Below are 16,920 nucleotides of genomic sequence, written 5' to 3'. Positions count from 1 at the left end.
AACCAAAACTACTAAAGATATTGTTCTAGTTTCTCTCAAACATTGTACAATAGATGAATATCTTTTGAAGAAAATGAGTACAAATTTGGTCACATTTTTTGATGGAAACACCCAAAATGCATACTCTGGGGAAAGATGTTTGCAAAATTGCATTTTTCAGTAAAATGTCCGTAGAGACCTGAATTCTCGGATGGCGCGAAAAATTTTTGCGTCCAATTGGTTATTACTTGGGGCAATGCAAATATGTTATAAAGTGGGGGGTCTCAGCTTTGCGTTTTGAGAACTCGAAGGATTTTCGCAGCTTTTTTGTTAAAAAATGCTAATATTGTACTTCACAGATCTCCTATTCTGATCCACAAAATGTCTTCTTTACAGGACTGTTTTTTGTAGGGCCTTAAAGACACTTTCCAAAAATTTTAAAATCTGATCTAAATGCGATTTTGACAGTTCAAAGAAAATTTTGTAGGGCCGAGGTGAACAACTTTGAATGCCCACCAATGGGTCCCTGGGACTTCTAGGGCCCTGAAATTTTGCATATAAAGTGGATAACACCTTAGCTATCACTATACGAGGACCTAGAGAGAGAATACGACGGTTGCCTCGCCCATGGTAATAAAATTGCTTGATGATAGTACTCCTTGTCCCTATGATATAACGGTGCAGTGGCAATACATTGCCCCCTCCATGGAAAATGTTGTGAAATCTGTATTTGGATACAAGAAACCTATGGTAAGACCAAAAGTGTCGAAATGCTACTGAACCTAAGAATGCGGCATACATAGCAATTCTGCAACAGTGGCAACACGGCAGATGAAGGTATCAGGGTATCGTATCGAGAGAAAAGGAGAGAGGAAAAAAGGAAATGGAAAGACGTGAGCAAATTGAAATGTGTAGGAGTCCGGTAATTTTACCAAAGAACTAAACAGAACCAATCTCTGATGATGGTAAAGAATGTTAATTTCCTAGTCAGAATGGAATCCAAGTAGCAGTGACTCGACCAAAACAACAGGCGACACGCTGGTAAGGAGTAAGCATCAGTTTGTCTGCGCTATCTGGTATACCCGATGATTGGAACCTCAGCATACTAAGTCCCCTACACGAGAAAGGAGACAAGAGGGAATGTGCCAACAGAGGAGTAAGTTTCCTCCCCAACGCAAAGAAGATAGTTTCGTGCGTACTGTGTGAAGATTAAAACCTAAAGTCAATGAGATAATTGGGGCCTATCAATGCGGTTTAGACCTGCTAAATCCGCTTTAGATCAGATGTTCACACTGCGCCAAATCATGGAAAAGATTACCCTATACAAAACACTTATATTATCCGTGTTGTTATATGGTTCCGAGGGAAGGATACTTGTGAAAACAGAGGAGGCAATGCTTGAAATGTTTAAGAGAAAGATTTTTTGTAAAATGTATAGACCTGTTTGCATTGATGGAGAGTATCGACGTCGTATCAACCACGAAATATATGAGCAGTATGCCGACGTTAGCATATTTAAGCTTATCAAAATACAACAGTTGCGTTGGGCTAATGACCTTGCAAATTTTGCCCATGAACATTCCACTAAGGAACAGGGGCAAACTTCTCACATATCAATGAGTGCAGTCCGATTCAAGTATAAGATCAATGATAAGGGGCCTCCTTTTTATAGCCGAGTCCGAACGGCGTGCCTCAGTGCGACACCTCTTTGGAGAGAAGTTTTCATGGCATAGTACCTCGCAAATGTTGCCAGCATTAGGAGGGGAAAACCACCGCTGAAGATTTTTTCTGATGGTCTCGCCAGGATTCGAACCCAGGCGTTCAGCGTCATAGGCGGACATGCTAACCTCTGCGCTACGGTGGTCTCCGTGCTAATGACCTTACCTTGTATAAATTTGACTAGACACTTCCTGTAAATGAATTTATCTTAAGCAGGCTAACAGACGTTGGTACCACCAAATAATATAATACAATAGATGTGTTTTATTTTAGTACTATATAGTGCAGTGCAATGAAATTTGTATGAAAATGGCATCTATTCAGGACAACGAAGTTCTGGATAAATTAACAGTGCAGGCTTATGTAGAACATCTGTTGTCAGGATTACCATGATATGTTTCTCACAAATAAGTGTGCCCAATTGCAGAAATACCTCTATTGTGAATAGTAAAATAAAATTAAAACCAATTATTTATACGATTGCGTGCACAAATCTTAATAAATTTGATTTGACGCATGTTTAACAAATTTCAGTTATAAATTTTACAAATATTTCCAGTTTTTTTCTTGTATTGTTTTGACAGGTTGGCAAATAGCGTTGCCAGCAAACATACTTGCACTGGAAACATTTTTTGCTTTTTATTTTTGCCCTTCACGGCTTGTCTATCCAGTACTAAAATAAAACACAGAAAATGTGATTCGACTTTGTCTGAGGTCCGACATGACGACTCTCGGTTCCACAAATCTGAGGGAGTTTTTTTTTTTTTGTTCCGAAATTTAAGAACGAAATGAACGGAATCGGATCGATTCGTCAGCAAAATTGTCCGCATTCCACTTCACAACCACTTCTCTCGTTTTTAATTAATAAAGACATCGGATCCGATATCTGATGATTCATCCGATTGTCGGACCGAAATCGGAAAATGTTGTTAACTGAGATGAGAGAAGGAGAGACACAAACAAAGGGAGTAGAAATAATGGACTGGTTTGTTGTGAATCTAAACACAGAACTGACATCTTAATTCCGTCAAACTGGTCGGCTGTTTTCAGCTGTTCGCGTGAAACCACCTCGTGTGAGACTACCTTTTTAAATCCATCATCCATAAGCAAAATTCTTTTTAATAATTACACACACATTCATGCATTCATATATTTTTGATAATTACAAATCTTTATTATAATCTAGAGTGTTCTTGTTATAACATTACATCACATTCTCAATACATTCATGGCAGAATGTTTATCATAATTAATAACAGTAAGACTTAGGAAATATTTACAAATAGATTTAAAGAAATGTTAAAGTTTTTTCCACAAAGACTCTTAACCAATAAATAAATACAAACGGGTAATCTCGACCAAATAGTGAAGTGGTTTTGTTATATCTTTGGTGTCGTTTCTTTTGTTTTACATTTTTGACCTTGTTCAATTTAAAAATTTAAAAAAAAAAGCTGTATCATATAATATTCCATTCAAAAAGTACAGGGTCCAAAGGACCTTGCACTTCGGCAACGGGTGACTCAACCGTCGGAGGGTAAAATCGGTTGTAGCCATAAACATACACATATTAAATAAGAATGAGAACACTCATAAGTTTGTTACACTACGCGATGCTTGTTCGAGACTCAATGAAATTTATTGTAACGGTGCAAATAAGACTGCAAAAAAATTAAGTTAATACAGTTTAACCTCGATTATCCAGGCCTCTATTAACCGTTTACCCCTGTAAACCGTCTTGCTGTGCTTTTGATTTTGAACCTCTATTAACCGAGCTTTACCTCTGTTATCCGTGCGTCAATACCACACACATGACTACTTGGCGTGAAATTCTGGGATTCCCCTTTTTAGTTTTAGTTTAAGGTGAATATTAAATCTTATTCAGTCGCCAATTGAAAAATGACCGGTCAAGGTGTTTGTTCGAAAATGGCTCCAACAAAAAAGGAGAAAAAAGAGCACGTAAAGTTCTTTTAATTCAGGAAAAATAAGAACTGATTAAAGATCACAGTAAAAATATGTCCATTGGTTTGTTATCAGAAAAATACGGTGTTGGCAAACAAACTGTACGCATTTTAACAAAAAATAAGGAAACAATTTTAAATCTATACATAGATGCTTTGAAAAAAAGAGATACACTAAAACAATCTGAGTATCCAAAAGTTGATTTCGCAACATACGGAAGGTTCAAGGGAATCCCAATTTAAGGTGAGTTGACTCAAATTTAAAAATTTTACTGCCTGACATAAAATTTGATTGTGAATTTTGGGTGAAATTATAACTAAAAATGCGAAATATTTTTATGAAAAACTAAACATAAATGCGGAATGCAAGTACTCAACTGGTTGGCTAGAAAACTTAAAAAACGACACGGAATTCGCAGGCACAAAGTGGCAGGGGAAAAAGAATGCGCTGATACTGAGTCAGTTATACTTTTTATAGAAGACTTACGAGAATATATTGAAAGTGAAAATCTGTCAACTGAACAAATTTGTAACGCCGATGAATCAAAGCTTTCTTGGAAGTATCTGCCTCAGACTTCGCTGGTCACTGGTAAAGACTTGTCCATCGATGGGTCAAAGCATCCAAGGAGATAATAACAGTTTTGCTTTATGGTAATGCAGCTGGGACACACAGATGCTAACTGATGGTAATAGGAAAAAGTGCCAATCCAAGAGCATTAAAAAATGTTCCAACCTTCCTGTAAATTATAAACCAAATAAGAGAGCCTGGGTAACACAAGACATTTTCCCCGAGTGGTTCAACAACAATTTTGTATCAGAAGTAAGAGAACATCTACAAAACATTGGCTTCGGTAGGAACTGCAAAGTGTGTTTGCTTCTAGATAATTTTTCAGCACACCCAGTTCTGAAATCTGAAAACGTTGCAGTAAAATTTCTTCATGGGGATCATGGGGTAATTCGAAGCTTTAGGCGCAATTACCGAAAATTAATCGTCCAAAAAGCAGACATGATTTCACCAAGTCTTTGAGTATTAAGACAGTTTTTTGGATAGCTGCTATATATTGGGACAAGGTAACACTACAAATGTTACGCAATGTTTGGAACAAACTGCTGTCCCAAGATGACGAAAATGCGAACAATACCGCAGTTGTACAATCAGACATTGTAGAACCACCTGGATGTTCTATTGATGACTATTGATGTTCTTTTAGAATTAGAATATAAAATAAAATTTCAGAATTTTCAGAGCCAGATGTAATGTAGGTACATCGCATACAAACAAAAAATACACGCTCAAAAACAAACAACATTTCATATGTATATATAATACAGACAATTATATATAACATACAGTATATTTATTTTAAAACGCTATCTATATGTATGTATATATAACGTCAGCTCACATATATAACAACAGCTCAGTGGCAAGCTACCGGGCGCGTCCACAGGTTATGAATAGTGGAATGCTCCATACGGATTGGCTGCAACGGCAGCTACATATGCGGCTTCAACAACAACAACAACAGTAAGTAGAAAATCTTTGAAACTATTAAAGCTTTCTCGCACACAAAACAAGTTTTTGACGGATATTTTATGCACTGTACAATATTTAGAAATTTTGTTAATTATAGGCATGTTTGTAAAAAAATTTGTATTGAGAGGCGGCCCTTTCGCGATGTCGATTTTGAGAGGAGAGTCTAAAGGCTCTAGACTTCTACATGTCGTGTGATACAAACGAAACTAACATATCAAAATCACTTTTTTAAAAAGCACATGTATTTTTTTCGATTAGAGTGAGTTTTATTCCTTCTGACTGCTGTTTTTGTTGCCAGTGAAATGAAAGCGATCCAAATTAAACTGTTTTCACAAGTTTGTGATTTAACCTGTTTTCTCACAACTTTAACAATTACAACGCATAAAAAATCAGCTTTTGCTAAAATTTTTAGGTTAAGTCATACGAAAATAACATACTGATGCGATAGAAAAAAAGATGAATCGTATGTAAATTGACAATTTGGTAAACCTTTTCAATTACAGGTGAATACAAAAAGTGACATGTCATAAGACATCTACCTGCCCTGTAATAGCGCCTTAAGTGAGGGGTTAGGTGGCATTGACTCTTACTTAAATAATGAGTGCCAATGATACTCTCTACGACAAGGCGAGTTATTGGCGACTTCAAAAAACCAATGGCCAACATCAGTGTCTGTTCCCAAGTTAGGGGCGGCTGGACGCGAGCATCGGATCGTGGAGCAAGCGGTTCGCCATATCGAGGGTTACATGTGCGATCCCACATAACATGTGCGATCTCAACATAAAAAAATTCACAAACCCACATGGTAAGAAGTAAGGAACCAAATTGATCACCTTGTGGTGGATGGAAGGCATTTATACAGCGTTTTAGATGTATAATCGATCCGTGGAGCGAACATAAATGTAGATTATTACTTTTTTTGCGGCGAAGATTCCTTTGAGCATGGCGAGAAAAGTACGATCTGACACTGGACGAATGCTTAGAGTTAAAAAGCAACGCCATACTTGACTGATCCAACTGATTAATGAAAATACTCCTTGTCCCTATTATATAATGGCGCAGTGGCAATCCATTAAGAAACCCATGGTACTACCAAAAGTGTCGAAATGCTACTGAACCTAAGAATACGGCATACAAAGCAACTCTGCAATCAGTGGCAACATGCCAGATGAAGGAGAGGTATCAAGAGAAAAGGAGAGAGGAAAAAAAGGAATAGGAAAGACGTGAGCGAATTGAGATGTACAGGAGACAGAGTGAAGGCTGAGTGAAGTCCGGAAATTCCACCAAAGAATTAAATAGAACCAATCTCTAATGATGGTATAGAATGTTTACTTCCTAGTCAGTGTGAAGTCCAAGTAGCTGTGACCCGGCTAAAAAACAACTAGGCAGCAGGAACCGATGGGTTGCCCGCTGAAGTATTTAAGACCGGAGGCGACACGCTGATAAGGGGTATGCATGAGTAGCAGAGGATGCGTAGAGAAAGATTTTTCGTAAACCAGTTTGCATTGAGGGAGAGTATCAGGCGTCGTATAAACCACGAAACGTATTAGCAGTATGACGACGTTGCTATAGTTAAGCCTATAAAAAGACAACGGTTGAGTTGTCTAGGTCACATTGGCAGAATGAATAAGCTCCACGCAAACCGGACGACCAAAATTCCGATGGAAAGACCAAGTGGTGAACGAGATTTTAGAAGAAGCGCAGAAGACCGAGGCGCTTGGATCGCTATTCTAATTTTGGCTAATATTTTGTCCAATTATAGTAAAATTAAATCCGCGATGCCCTTCATTTGGTCTCCTTTCTTTTACATATAGGGGTGGGGATCTACTCCAAAATACATACAGGCCTGTTCCGATTTCCATGGGTTGATTCTACGGTTTTCATTTATATTATTGCCAAATTGCATACCCTAACATACATGTGTGTCAATTACTTTTTATGTGCTTTAGAAGAAACGTTAAAACCATGTTTAGGCTTGGAACAAATCTAGATTTGCGACGAGATTTCGGAAATCTCGTGTTTTGCAACGAGTTTTCCCATACACTTTTAGTGTGGGCAAATCTACTTATTTGATGCTGTTGACGAATGCAAATCACTTTAATCGTAGTGTAAACGAGTTTTGGAGGTTATCGCAAATGTGTACTGTAGTGTAAAAGTGATTTTAAATTTAATTATTATTATACAATGTTATTAATTTTTGTTCTGGGATCCTATGATGTTAAAATGCAAAGCGAAAACCCATGGCGAAATAATTAAAGGTGGTCTCATTTGTGCACCAACCACAAATCATATGGTGCAATCTGACATCTTGTCATCAAGCTGATCGTAGTTTTCCCAACACACACAAAGAAATTTGTGTGCGCGTGTGTATACGTGTGCGTACATGAGCAGAGAATATGCGAGAAAGAAGATAACAACAAAGAGAATGCAAACAAAAATCTCTCATCTTAATGCCGTCAAACCTGGCCAGTTGTTAACGGCTGTTCGCGTGAGACCACCTTTTTTAATTCGCCTTGACGAAAACCTTATTTTGCTTCCCCACCATTTGTTGTTTTGACAGACACATTTCGGCAAACGCAGAGTTTTAGTAGCTGTTAAAAATGGCTAGAATACAGCAATAGACCAAATTGCTAGATTCAATAGAAAACGTCTTGCAAAGACACAAACGAATGTGGGTAAAACTGCACTTTATAGTGCAGACATTCGATTTCGCTGAAATTTGGTATGCCGACATGCTTTGACCCCAGGAACACCAATCTGAAGTCCGTTTTTGAAGCAAAGACCCTGGACAAAAACCCTCCTCTTGGGGGGAGCACTTTCCCCCATCCTAGGCAATATGGATACAAAATGAAAGGTATTAGCGAGTAAATTACAATGGATATGCAAAAAAAATGTATTAAGCTCTAAAATATCTCTAAAGAAAAAATAAAGGCTGCGGCGCTTTCCTTTCATTTTATCAATAGACATTTTTTTATGTTTTTCACGAATTTTTATTTTTTTAAGCGTCTTTCACAAAATTCTTGCGATTGGTTCTATCGGAACAAGCCTGATAATGTACTCCTAGATACATTTAATTTGAGTCCCGATTCGATTCGGATCGGTGTACATGCCCTCTTGAGGGTTTTTTTTTCAATACGAAATGACACAAACAAGAGAAAACGTAAAGCAGTGATACGTAAACAAAGAATCAAAAAATTGACAGCCTTTTTGACAAACAATTTTGAATTTCCAAAAATTATATGTGCGCAGCTTTCTATAAGAACATTCTGTGAAAAACACAAACAAGAAAACACAAAAAAAATGTATATGTCAAACTACATATAAAACATTTATAAATGAAGGAATGTTTGAAATAATTTAATGTTCATAGCAATAATTAGAAACACTTAATACTAGTGGAACATGGATATTTTGTTGGTACAAAAATTTTAACTTGTTCAAAACAAATAAAGATGTGTTAAAGTGTTAAATTTGATACCAACTATTTCGAAAGCAGATCGTACTTAAAAATTTGAACCCCCAGCAGTTTTTTGGCATAAGCGGAAGGTCTTAAGCATAGATAGCAGTTATATAAACAACTAGTCAAGTGATCTGCGAGTATTTCGAATCCAAGAAGCCGATAACATCTTATTGGAATTTATGCATATTAAATTTAACTTCTCCTACTCAAATCTGTGGTAACCCTCATAAATATGAGAATCAACGGTCAGTGAAAAATATCAAAACAAATGTACACGCGTTTAATTAATAGGTGGTACCATGACATAACTACCAGGTAGTGTACTGTAAACAGCTGAGTACAATTTTTTATCGCGAAGTGCACTATCTGTCAACGAGTTTTGGCTGTGTGTGTGTGTTATTGTTAAGAACCATAACAAAAAAAAAAAAAACGGAAAATTGTGCGAACTGGTAATCTACTCAAAATCAGAGTTGCACTAATCATTGATTTTGACAGATAGTGCACTCAATATTTTGTTGTTGGACAACTGCCACTACCTGCAAAAGATTATAGCTTGGGTGGTACTACGTTCGCTATTTGCAACATTTCACTCAATAGGACATTCGCACAATTTTAATAAATGTATGTTATCATTGAAATTTTTGTAGTGTTCCAAAAAAGTAATCGCGTGTTTTTAACTGTGAAAAACGAATATATTGTAGTACCAGCCATAACTACGAACTATTTTTAAAATACTCTAGTGTACAACCAACTTTACCCCGAATTTTTGTACCTTGAAATTAACTTTCTTGAATTATCTATTGTATACAATTCCAAAAATAATTGTTTAGTAGTTAAGTTAGTGTGGGGTCCATGAAATGTAATACTATAGGTCTAGAATTGTGTAATATTGTATAAAATTTATAAACTAATATGGGGAAACTATTTTGTAATATTAATAGTTGGCCGAAGAATCCATTACATTAGCCATCTTTTTCAGCTACACTTCTTCATAACTACGACACCTGGGTACGGGACTAGACCAATTGCCATCTGGTTGACACTTGGGGCGTTCAGGAGGTCCACCGTTATCACTAAATTGAACATAGCCAGGGCGGCACTGAACGCTTATGTAGTCACCAGACTCGTAGCTAAACTTCAATGGAGCCAGTAAACCGTTGGGTGGATCGCCAGGATAAGGGCACTGAGATTTACCTATATTAAATCAAAAATATTTGAAAGCATGTCAAATATGTAGCAACGTAGGCATATCATCAGAGACAGAGGCGCACGTGTTTTTAAATAGCCATTAAATGTCATTACACAGAAAATATATGGAGTTCAATTTGATTAATTATACATGGCATTGATTTATAAAAAAATTTGGATAAAAATATTAATCAGCTGTCTAAATGTTTTGCTTTCCATTAAACTGTGATTGGTAAAAGCGATGTTCAAAAGTTTAACAAATTTTAATTACACGAATTACTTTAATTGCATAAACGATATATAAAATGTCTGTTTCTATATTAAACGAGATGTTATTGTGTATTCTATCACACACATGTAATGTAAAATTTTCACAAAATTTCTTGCTGCTGACACAGGAGGACACCGTAGCCTAGAGGTTAGCATCTCCGCCTATGACGCTGAACACCTGTGTTCGAATCCTGGAATGACCATCAGACAAATTTTCAGCGGTGGTTATCCCCTCCTAATGCTGGCGACATTTGTGAGGTATTTTGCCATGTAAAAACTTCTCCCCAAAGAGGTGTCACTCTGCGGCACGCCGTTCGGACTCGGCTGGAAGTTCCCCCATTTTGGAAATTTTTGTAAATTTTCGGCTTACGATTACTCGTAATGCTTTCATTTTGGATGTACAGTGTGTTTGGCGATATTCCTGACAACGACATAACTGGCAGCACACTGCGAGCAATATCTTTGTGCAAAAATTTCTAACCTCGAACTATTAGAGTACGCGTTAAAGCAATTTATAAATTTTCAATGAAGCTTTTATTATTAGACAACCGTAAAAACTATTTCGGTATTGTACAAATGTCTACCAATAATAATTCAATGCAATTGTGAAGTAAAAAAATATTTATACAAAGTACAAATTGTGTTAAATATTAATTTAACTCTAACGCCCTTCCTCAATTTGGACTCCAGCCTCCTCTCGGAATTTTGTTAGTTTGATAGTTGGAAGTGGTTTGGTCATCATATCAGCAATCATTGTTTCTGTTGGACAATATGTACAAACAATTTGATTTTTCTTTACATAGTCCTTGACAAAAAAGATTCTGGTATCTATGTGCTTAGTCCTGTTGCTAATTTTCTCATATTTTATCGTACGCAAAACACTTTGATTGTCCTCAAAAGTTGTCATCGGTTGACATTGTTTTAGCATCGCCTAAGGTGCTTGCAGACAAATTGCCTCTTTGCATGCTTCGGATAAAGATACGAACTCTGCAGCAGCATGAGAGGGATACACAAATTTGCTTTTACATGACCAGTTTATTGCACCACCATTAATTTTGAAAATAAATCCTGAATTTGATTTTCGGTCGATTCTATTTTCGGCCCAATTTGTGTCGGCAAAACCAAAAAGAATATTTTTATTTGCAACGCTTTTATTACTGAAACGTAAGATTTGATGGATGGGGCCCTTCCAGCATTTCAACACTCGTTTTAATTCATTCCAATCGTCTTGAGTTGGATAACTGAACTTTTGGCCCAGTATTGAAACAATTACCCCTATATCAGGTCTTGAATTTATACTGATGTACAGTAGTGAGTTAATAAGTTGTTGATATCTACTGTTGTTCAGTAGGAGTTCTTATGTACTTTTTCCATACCCAGGATCAAGTGGGTGTTTTGAAATTTTTGAATCCTGCAGAAAATAGTTTTTATATAACGCAGTAATTGTATTCTTTATCCGGCGTAACTTCCAAACCAAGATTGGTAATGTCAAGTTTTCCTTTCAGTAATTTCTCCACTTCGCAGATACATTCTTGGTTTGTGCTTGCAACCAAAATATCATCAACGTAAATTAATATGTATACTAACTCTTCTTCGTAGGTCTTTTTTGTGTATAAACGCCTATCTGCATTACTTAGCTTGAAACCGCCCGACACTAACACCTCATGAAGTGTTTTGTTCCAGACATTTGCGGCTTGCTTTAATCCATACAAACTTTTTCGAAGACAGAATGATCATTCCTTTTCTCAAAGCCTGGTGGCTGTTTCATAAATATAATTTCTTCAAGCTCACCGTTGAAAAAAGCGTAATCAAATCATAATCAAAATCTAATTTTTTTCTGAGAACTTGTGCTATTAGGCGGCCTTTAAAACGTTGTATTTTCCCAGTAACATCTCGTTAAATTTTGAAAGTCCATTTGCATCCCACAATATTTCCATTGTCAGTTTTGTCAACAATATGCCAAGTCTTATTTGCCTTTAAAGACGACATCTCATTCATGGCTTTAATCCATTCGTTGGGATGACCGGATGAAAGCTTTTCCTTGTGCGTCTTTGGTTCAGCAATACTTGAAACATTGGAGCTTATATACGTCAACCTCTCTGGTGGGTTTTCCTTAGTTATTTGATTTGAGCATTTAAGAGAATTCTTATCTCTTTCAAAAACTTCATATGGAACTGAAGTCATTTGAAGCATGTTGATTATTTAAATTTTCAATAAATATTTCATTATGATCGGTGTCTACAGGTTCCGTTCCTGTTCCATGTAAAGATGAGTATGCAGCTTTTCGGGCGGAATGCTTTCAAAATTCACATAAAAATCGTCGGCGAAACGCTGGAGGAAAATAGGCAAAAAAGTAGTACTCTGTTAATAGTGAGACAAATGGCAAAAGTGTCAATGCTTGAAACTATTGTCGGCATCATTTGTGTTTGTTTTACTGGTTTCAATGGTTAGTTTTTTGTTTTTATTTTATTTATTTGCAAAAATATATAAAACCATAAGTGAAGATAAAAAACGTATTTTAGTATGAAATTAAATATATGCACCAGTTTGCGATAATGGAGAATATGGGCGACGTATGAACCACGAGCTGTATGACGACGATAGCATCAAAATACAATGGCAGCGTTAGCTAGGTCATGTTGTCAGAATGGATGAAGAAGCTCTAGCAAAGATGTATTTTAAAGGCAAACACGGTTGTACGGGAAGACCAAAGCCCGATCGAAAGATCAAGTGGTGGGAGACACCTCGAAACTTGGTGTCAGAGATTTTAGAATGAGCGCAGAGATCGGGGCGCTTGGAACGCTATTCTACGTTCGGCTAGTGGAACAAACATTCTGTCATAGCCAATAAAACTGCGTTTTATTGTGTTTTTGAAACTTTGGTGAATGGCATTTTCGTCATCTTGCAACAGACACATACCTCGCACATTTGTTTTATACCACAATCAACAATTTTAAAATCACTCATTTCTTTATTTTTTTGCATCTCCTTCACAGCATTGACGTTTCTGTGTCCGAAAACTTTATGGCACTAATGAACACAGTTGCGAGAATTACATTTGGCTACAATCAAACAATCCATTACGTACATCTGCGACACCAATTTCTTTGCAGTTTTGAAATTCAACCTTAAAAACTTTTTTTATAATTCTTGTCATCATTCAACGTTATTAGCTTGGTGTTTGGATTCATTGATAGTTCTTTTTAAATTTCCAACAGTTCTTCTTGAGATGACCCTTCATTTTACAAATGTGACACCGCTTTTCATTAAAATCATCCTGATTGACTTGAGTAACTTTGAAAGTTTTCATCACGGAATTTGGTTCGACGTTCTTTGCTTGTCGTTGGCAAATTGCTTTCAACAACGGGTACAGGCTACTCTTCTATTTTTGGAGCTTCCAAAGCTTTCACTAACGTGTCATATGAAGATGGTCAACTGCTAAGTAACACAGCAACTACCCATCGTTCGGAAAATGTCTCCCCAATAGCTTCCAGCTTCTCAAAGATAATTTTCATATTCGCGATGTGATCAGCCATAGTAATCTCCATGCTAAATTTCATTCCATATATCTTATGCATTATTTGAACACAACTACCAAGAGTGTGCTTTTCATGATGTGCCTTCAGGATATTCAAAAAAAAATTACAATAAGCACTACTCTCAAACATAAAACTTCTTAAATTTATTATATGAAATATAAAAATTGGTAACTTAAGCTAAATTATAAGATAATTTGTAGTGTGTAAATTTGTATAAAATCTACTCATTTTCAACAACGATTGTGTAAATTTATATCAAATCTACTAATTTTCAACAAGGAGTTATTTAATTTTATTATTATTATGATTTATTATTATTTTTAATTATTTATTTATTTTAAGAAAATAACGATAAAAACGATATTTCAGTGATCTTCGGCAGATTTAGCCTTCCTGATAAGTCAAAGCAGATTGTCCTCAACAGATAATCCAAACAAAATCAAAGAATTAATAATTATGATAATTAATTATATATATTAATAATTGTGATAATTATCCACAATAACCTATTTGGTTACGCGTAAGAGTAAATCATAAAACAATCTTCAACGAAGCTTTTATTATTAGACAACTGAAAAAATTATTTCTGTATTGTACAAATGTCTACCAATAAGAATTCGATGCATACATGTGATATAAAAATATTTATACAAAGTACAAATTGTGTTAAGTATAAATTTAATTCTAACAAAAGCCCTTTAAAAAAGGGTTAAAATGTCTTTTAAAATTTGTTTGTGCCTTACAAAATATTCTACAAAAATTTGCGCTTTGAAATTCTACTATATGTGTCTGAATACACCAAAACCTAAAACATACCTTATTATTATTTTTTTTTATTTGTTTTTAGTTATCAAAATTTATTTTAAGAGAGAGTTGTCAAATTTTATTTTAAGAGAAAGTCAAGGACAATATTGTTCCTTAAAAAAATTTGAATATTAGACACTGAACAACAAAAATCTGTATAGTAAGTATCAGGAAAATATCGATATCAATGTTGGCGAAAAACACAATTATTTTCGATATTTGTTGCTTGAATTTCTGTCATTCTGTTTTTAAGTTGGTACATGGAGGCCACCATAGCATAGAGGTTAGCATGTCTGCCTATGACGCTGAACGTCTGGGTTTGAATCTTGGCAAGAACATCAGAAACAGTTTTCAGCAGTGGTTATCCCTTCCTAATGCTGGCGGAATTTGCGAGGTACTATTTATTTCATGCAAAAACTCCTACTCTTTTCGATTTGATAATCATGGATAACGGTGATGCAGCTGATATGGCGAAGATAAAATCCTAAGCACCCATAGAAGGCTCTTAAACATGAATGCGTTTCATTGATGATATGTGGGTGTTTTCTGTAACTGTTCCGTATTCCATTTTGTGGACTTGGGACAAAATGTATGTTGTGGATTACAAGGATATCCTAGGGAATAATATGCTTCCATTTGCCGAGGAAAAAAATTGCCTTTAGTGACAGTTCATATAAGTTAACGACACAAAGTGCTGGTCCTGAATTGCGGAATTCTAGTTCCAAAAGCTTTCTCTACAGAGTTTGAAAGACCTATCGCAATCACGGGACCTATACCTTATTGAAAACCTCTGGGCAGAAAAATCAAAAATTTGAAACATTCCTTAATGTTTTCATAATTTCCTTCACTTTTTTCTCTTCTTTATTTTCACCCGAACAACTGTCAAAACGCATTATAAAAAAGGTGACGAAGAAAATGCGAACACATTCTCTAGAAGTGGTACTGAGTTATCTAAGCGAAATAGTAGCGACATGTCGCTGCGCCAATACTAATTTCGCTTCAATTAATTGCCAATATAATTAAATACTCACGAAATGGGCACCAATCAAATCTGTTTTAAATATGTTGTCTTTGTTGTGTGTTATTGTTTGACTTTGGTTTGTGTTCTGGCAAAGAATAGTCCGCCGGATTTCGCAATAATTTAATAGGCGTTTTCGCTGCGAATGAAGTCAGTACTAGGCTTAAGGCTTCAAAAAGTTTTGAGAATAAGTTTGTTAATATTTAGTATACACCTCCATGGTTCAAATTTTTAACACTGAAACAAAAAATTTTAGTAAAAACAACTACTCTTTTGAACACTTTATTTGTTGAAACAATAAAGTTATTTGTGGAAACAACAAAGTTTTTTGTTGAAACAACAAAGTTTTTGTTGAAACAACAAAGTTATTTTTTGAAACAACATACTATGTGTGCAAATGTTTGTTTTGTTCAATAGCAAATGAATATTTAATGTTTTCTCATTTTACTTAGTTAAAACGTCAGATTTTTCTAGTTAAAATAGCAAAGCGAAAAGTTTGCTAGCACAGAAGTTTGTTTGCTTGCACTCATTAATTAAAGAGAAGAGTCCCCTGTTCCTTAATGGAACATTCGTGGACAAATTTGCAATTGCAATGTGAAATATGAACTTTATACCTACCTTTGTTCTTACATTTACAGACGATCTGTACCATAAGAAAAATCTTTTCAAAAGTATTTTCATAGGAAGTTTTATTGGAGAAAACTTAGCATTCTACTGTATTTTAGAATAAAGAACAGTGCAAGAGAAATTTTGGTAGTCATTAGAAGACTACAAACAACGATAACTCGTAATTTTCACATCCATTTTGCTGATAAATTATACATTCTTCTCAAACAAATACATTTTGTGACTCAATTTCCATCCAATGTCAGCTTATAGAGAAAATTTAGTTTTGAATAAAATTAACTTAAACTACGACCAGCCTTTAAAAGAAGAAACATTCTGTTAAAACACTTTTTAATAGTTCATAAGAGTGTAGTCGACTAATAAAAATTTGAATTTGAATTATAAAACAAGTTCACGTTAACAACTTTCAAACTCCATATAATAATATTGTAAATGAAAAACTTGTGGAAAATTAAAATGCTATTTTTAGGCTAGTGAATTAAAAGTAGCAGTTAGGCACAATTAATCCTAATGTAATATGCTGCCAGGATTGTGTTGGCAAAGAAATTTGCTGTAAATATGTTTACCTAAATAAGATATTTTATTAAAGTATTTCACTATTAAAAACAGAGTATCCTGCTATTAAAAACAGAGTATCCTGCTATGTTTCTTATATGCCTGGGCTAGTTTTTACTTCAAGAAAAAAGTACCTTGTACAATATAAATAATTATATCGGGTTTTCCAATAGGGACTTGACAACTAATCATCGAACCGTAACTTTCAATTTATTCAATTAACTCAACATTTTCATCAGGTAATAATGTACACGAACGAACAACGT

The 16,920-nt window shown here is 35.3% G+C and overlaps 1 protein-coding gene across 7 annotated transcripts in view; it reads right to left on the bottom strand.

Annotated features, from left to right (window-relative positions):
• Nucleotides 1-2,823: 2,823 nt before the first annotated feature.
• The window catches only part of LOC106092252 (locomotion-related protein Hikaru genki), a 59,358-nt gene continuing 45,261 nt past the window's right edge, over nt 2,824-16,920 (bottom strand). For 5 of the 7 annotated variants that reach the window (XM_013259047.2, XM_013259046.2, XM_013259043.2 and 2 more), the window contains one exon: nt 2,824-9,847. In XM_013259047.2, the coding sequence (XP_013114501.1) occupies nt 9,633-9,847 (215 nt within the window). In that variant the 3' untranslated portion in view covers nt 2,824-9,632. Of the gene's footprint in view, nt 9,848-10,667; nt 12,443-16,920 lie in introns of those variants that run through there. The other 2 variants (XR_001222125.2, XM_013259049.2) reach the window with 2 other exon arrangements.

This window comes from Stomoxys calcitrans, chromosome 5 (assembly GCF_963082655.1).
Source record: "Stomoxys calcitrans chromosome 5, idStoCalc2.1, whole genome shotgun sequence".
NCBI classification, from domain to species: domain Eukaryota; kingdom Metazoa; phylum Arthropoda; class Insecta; order Diptera; family Muscidae; genus Stomoxys; species Stomoxys calcitrans.
The sequence above is the reverse complement of the archived record's forward strand: the minus strand, read 5'-3'. Positions and strand labels throughout refer to the sequence as shown.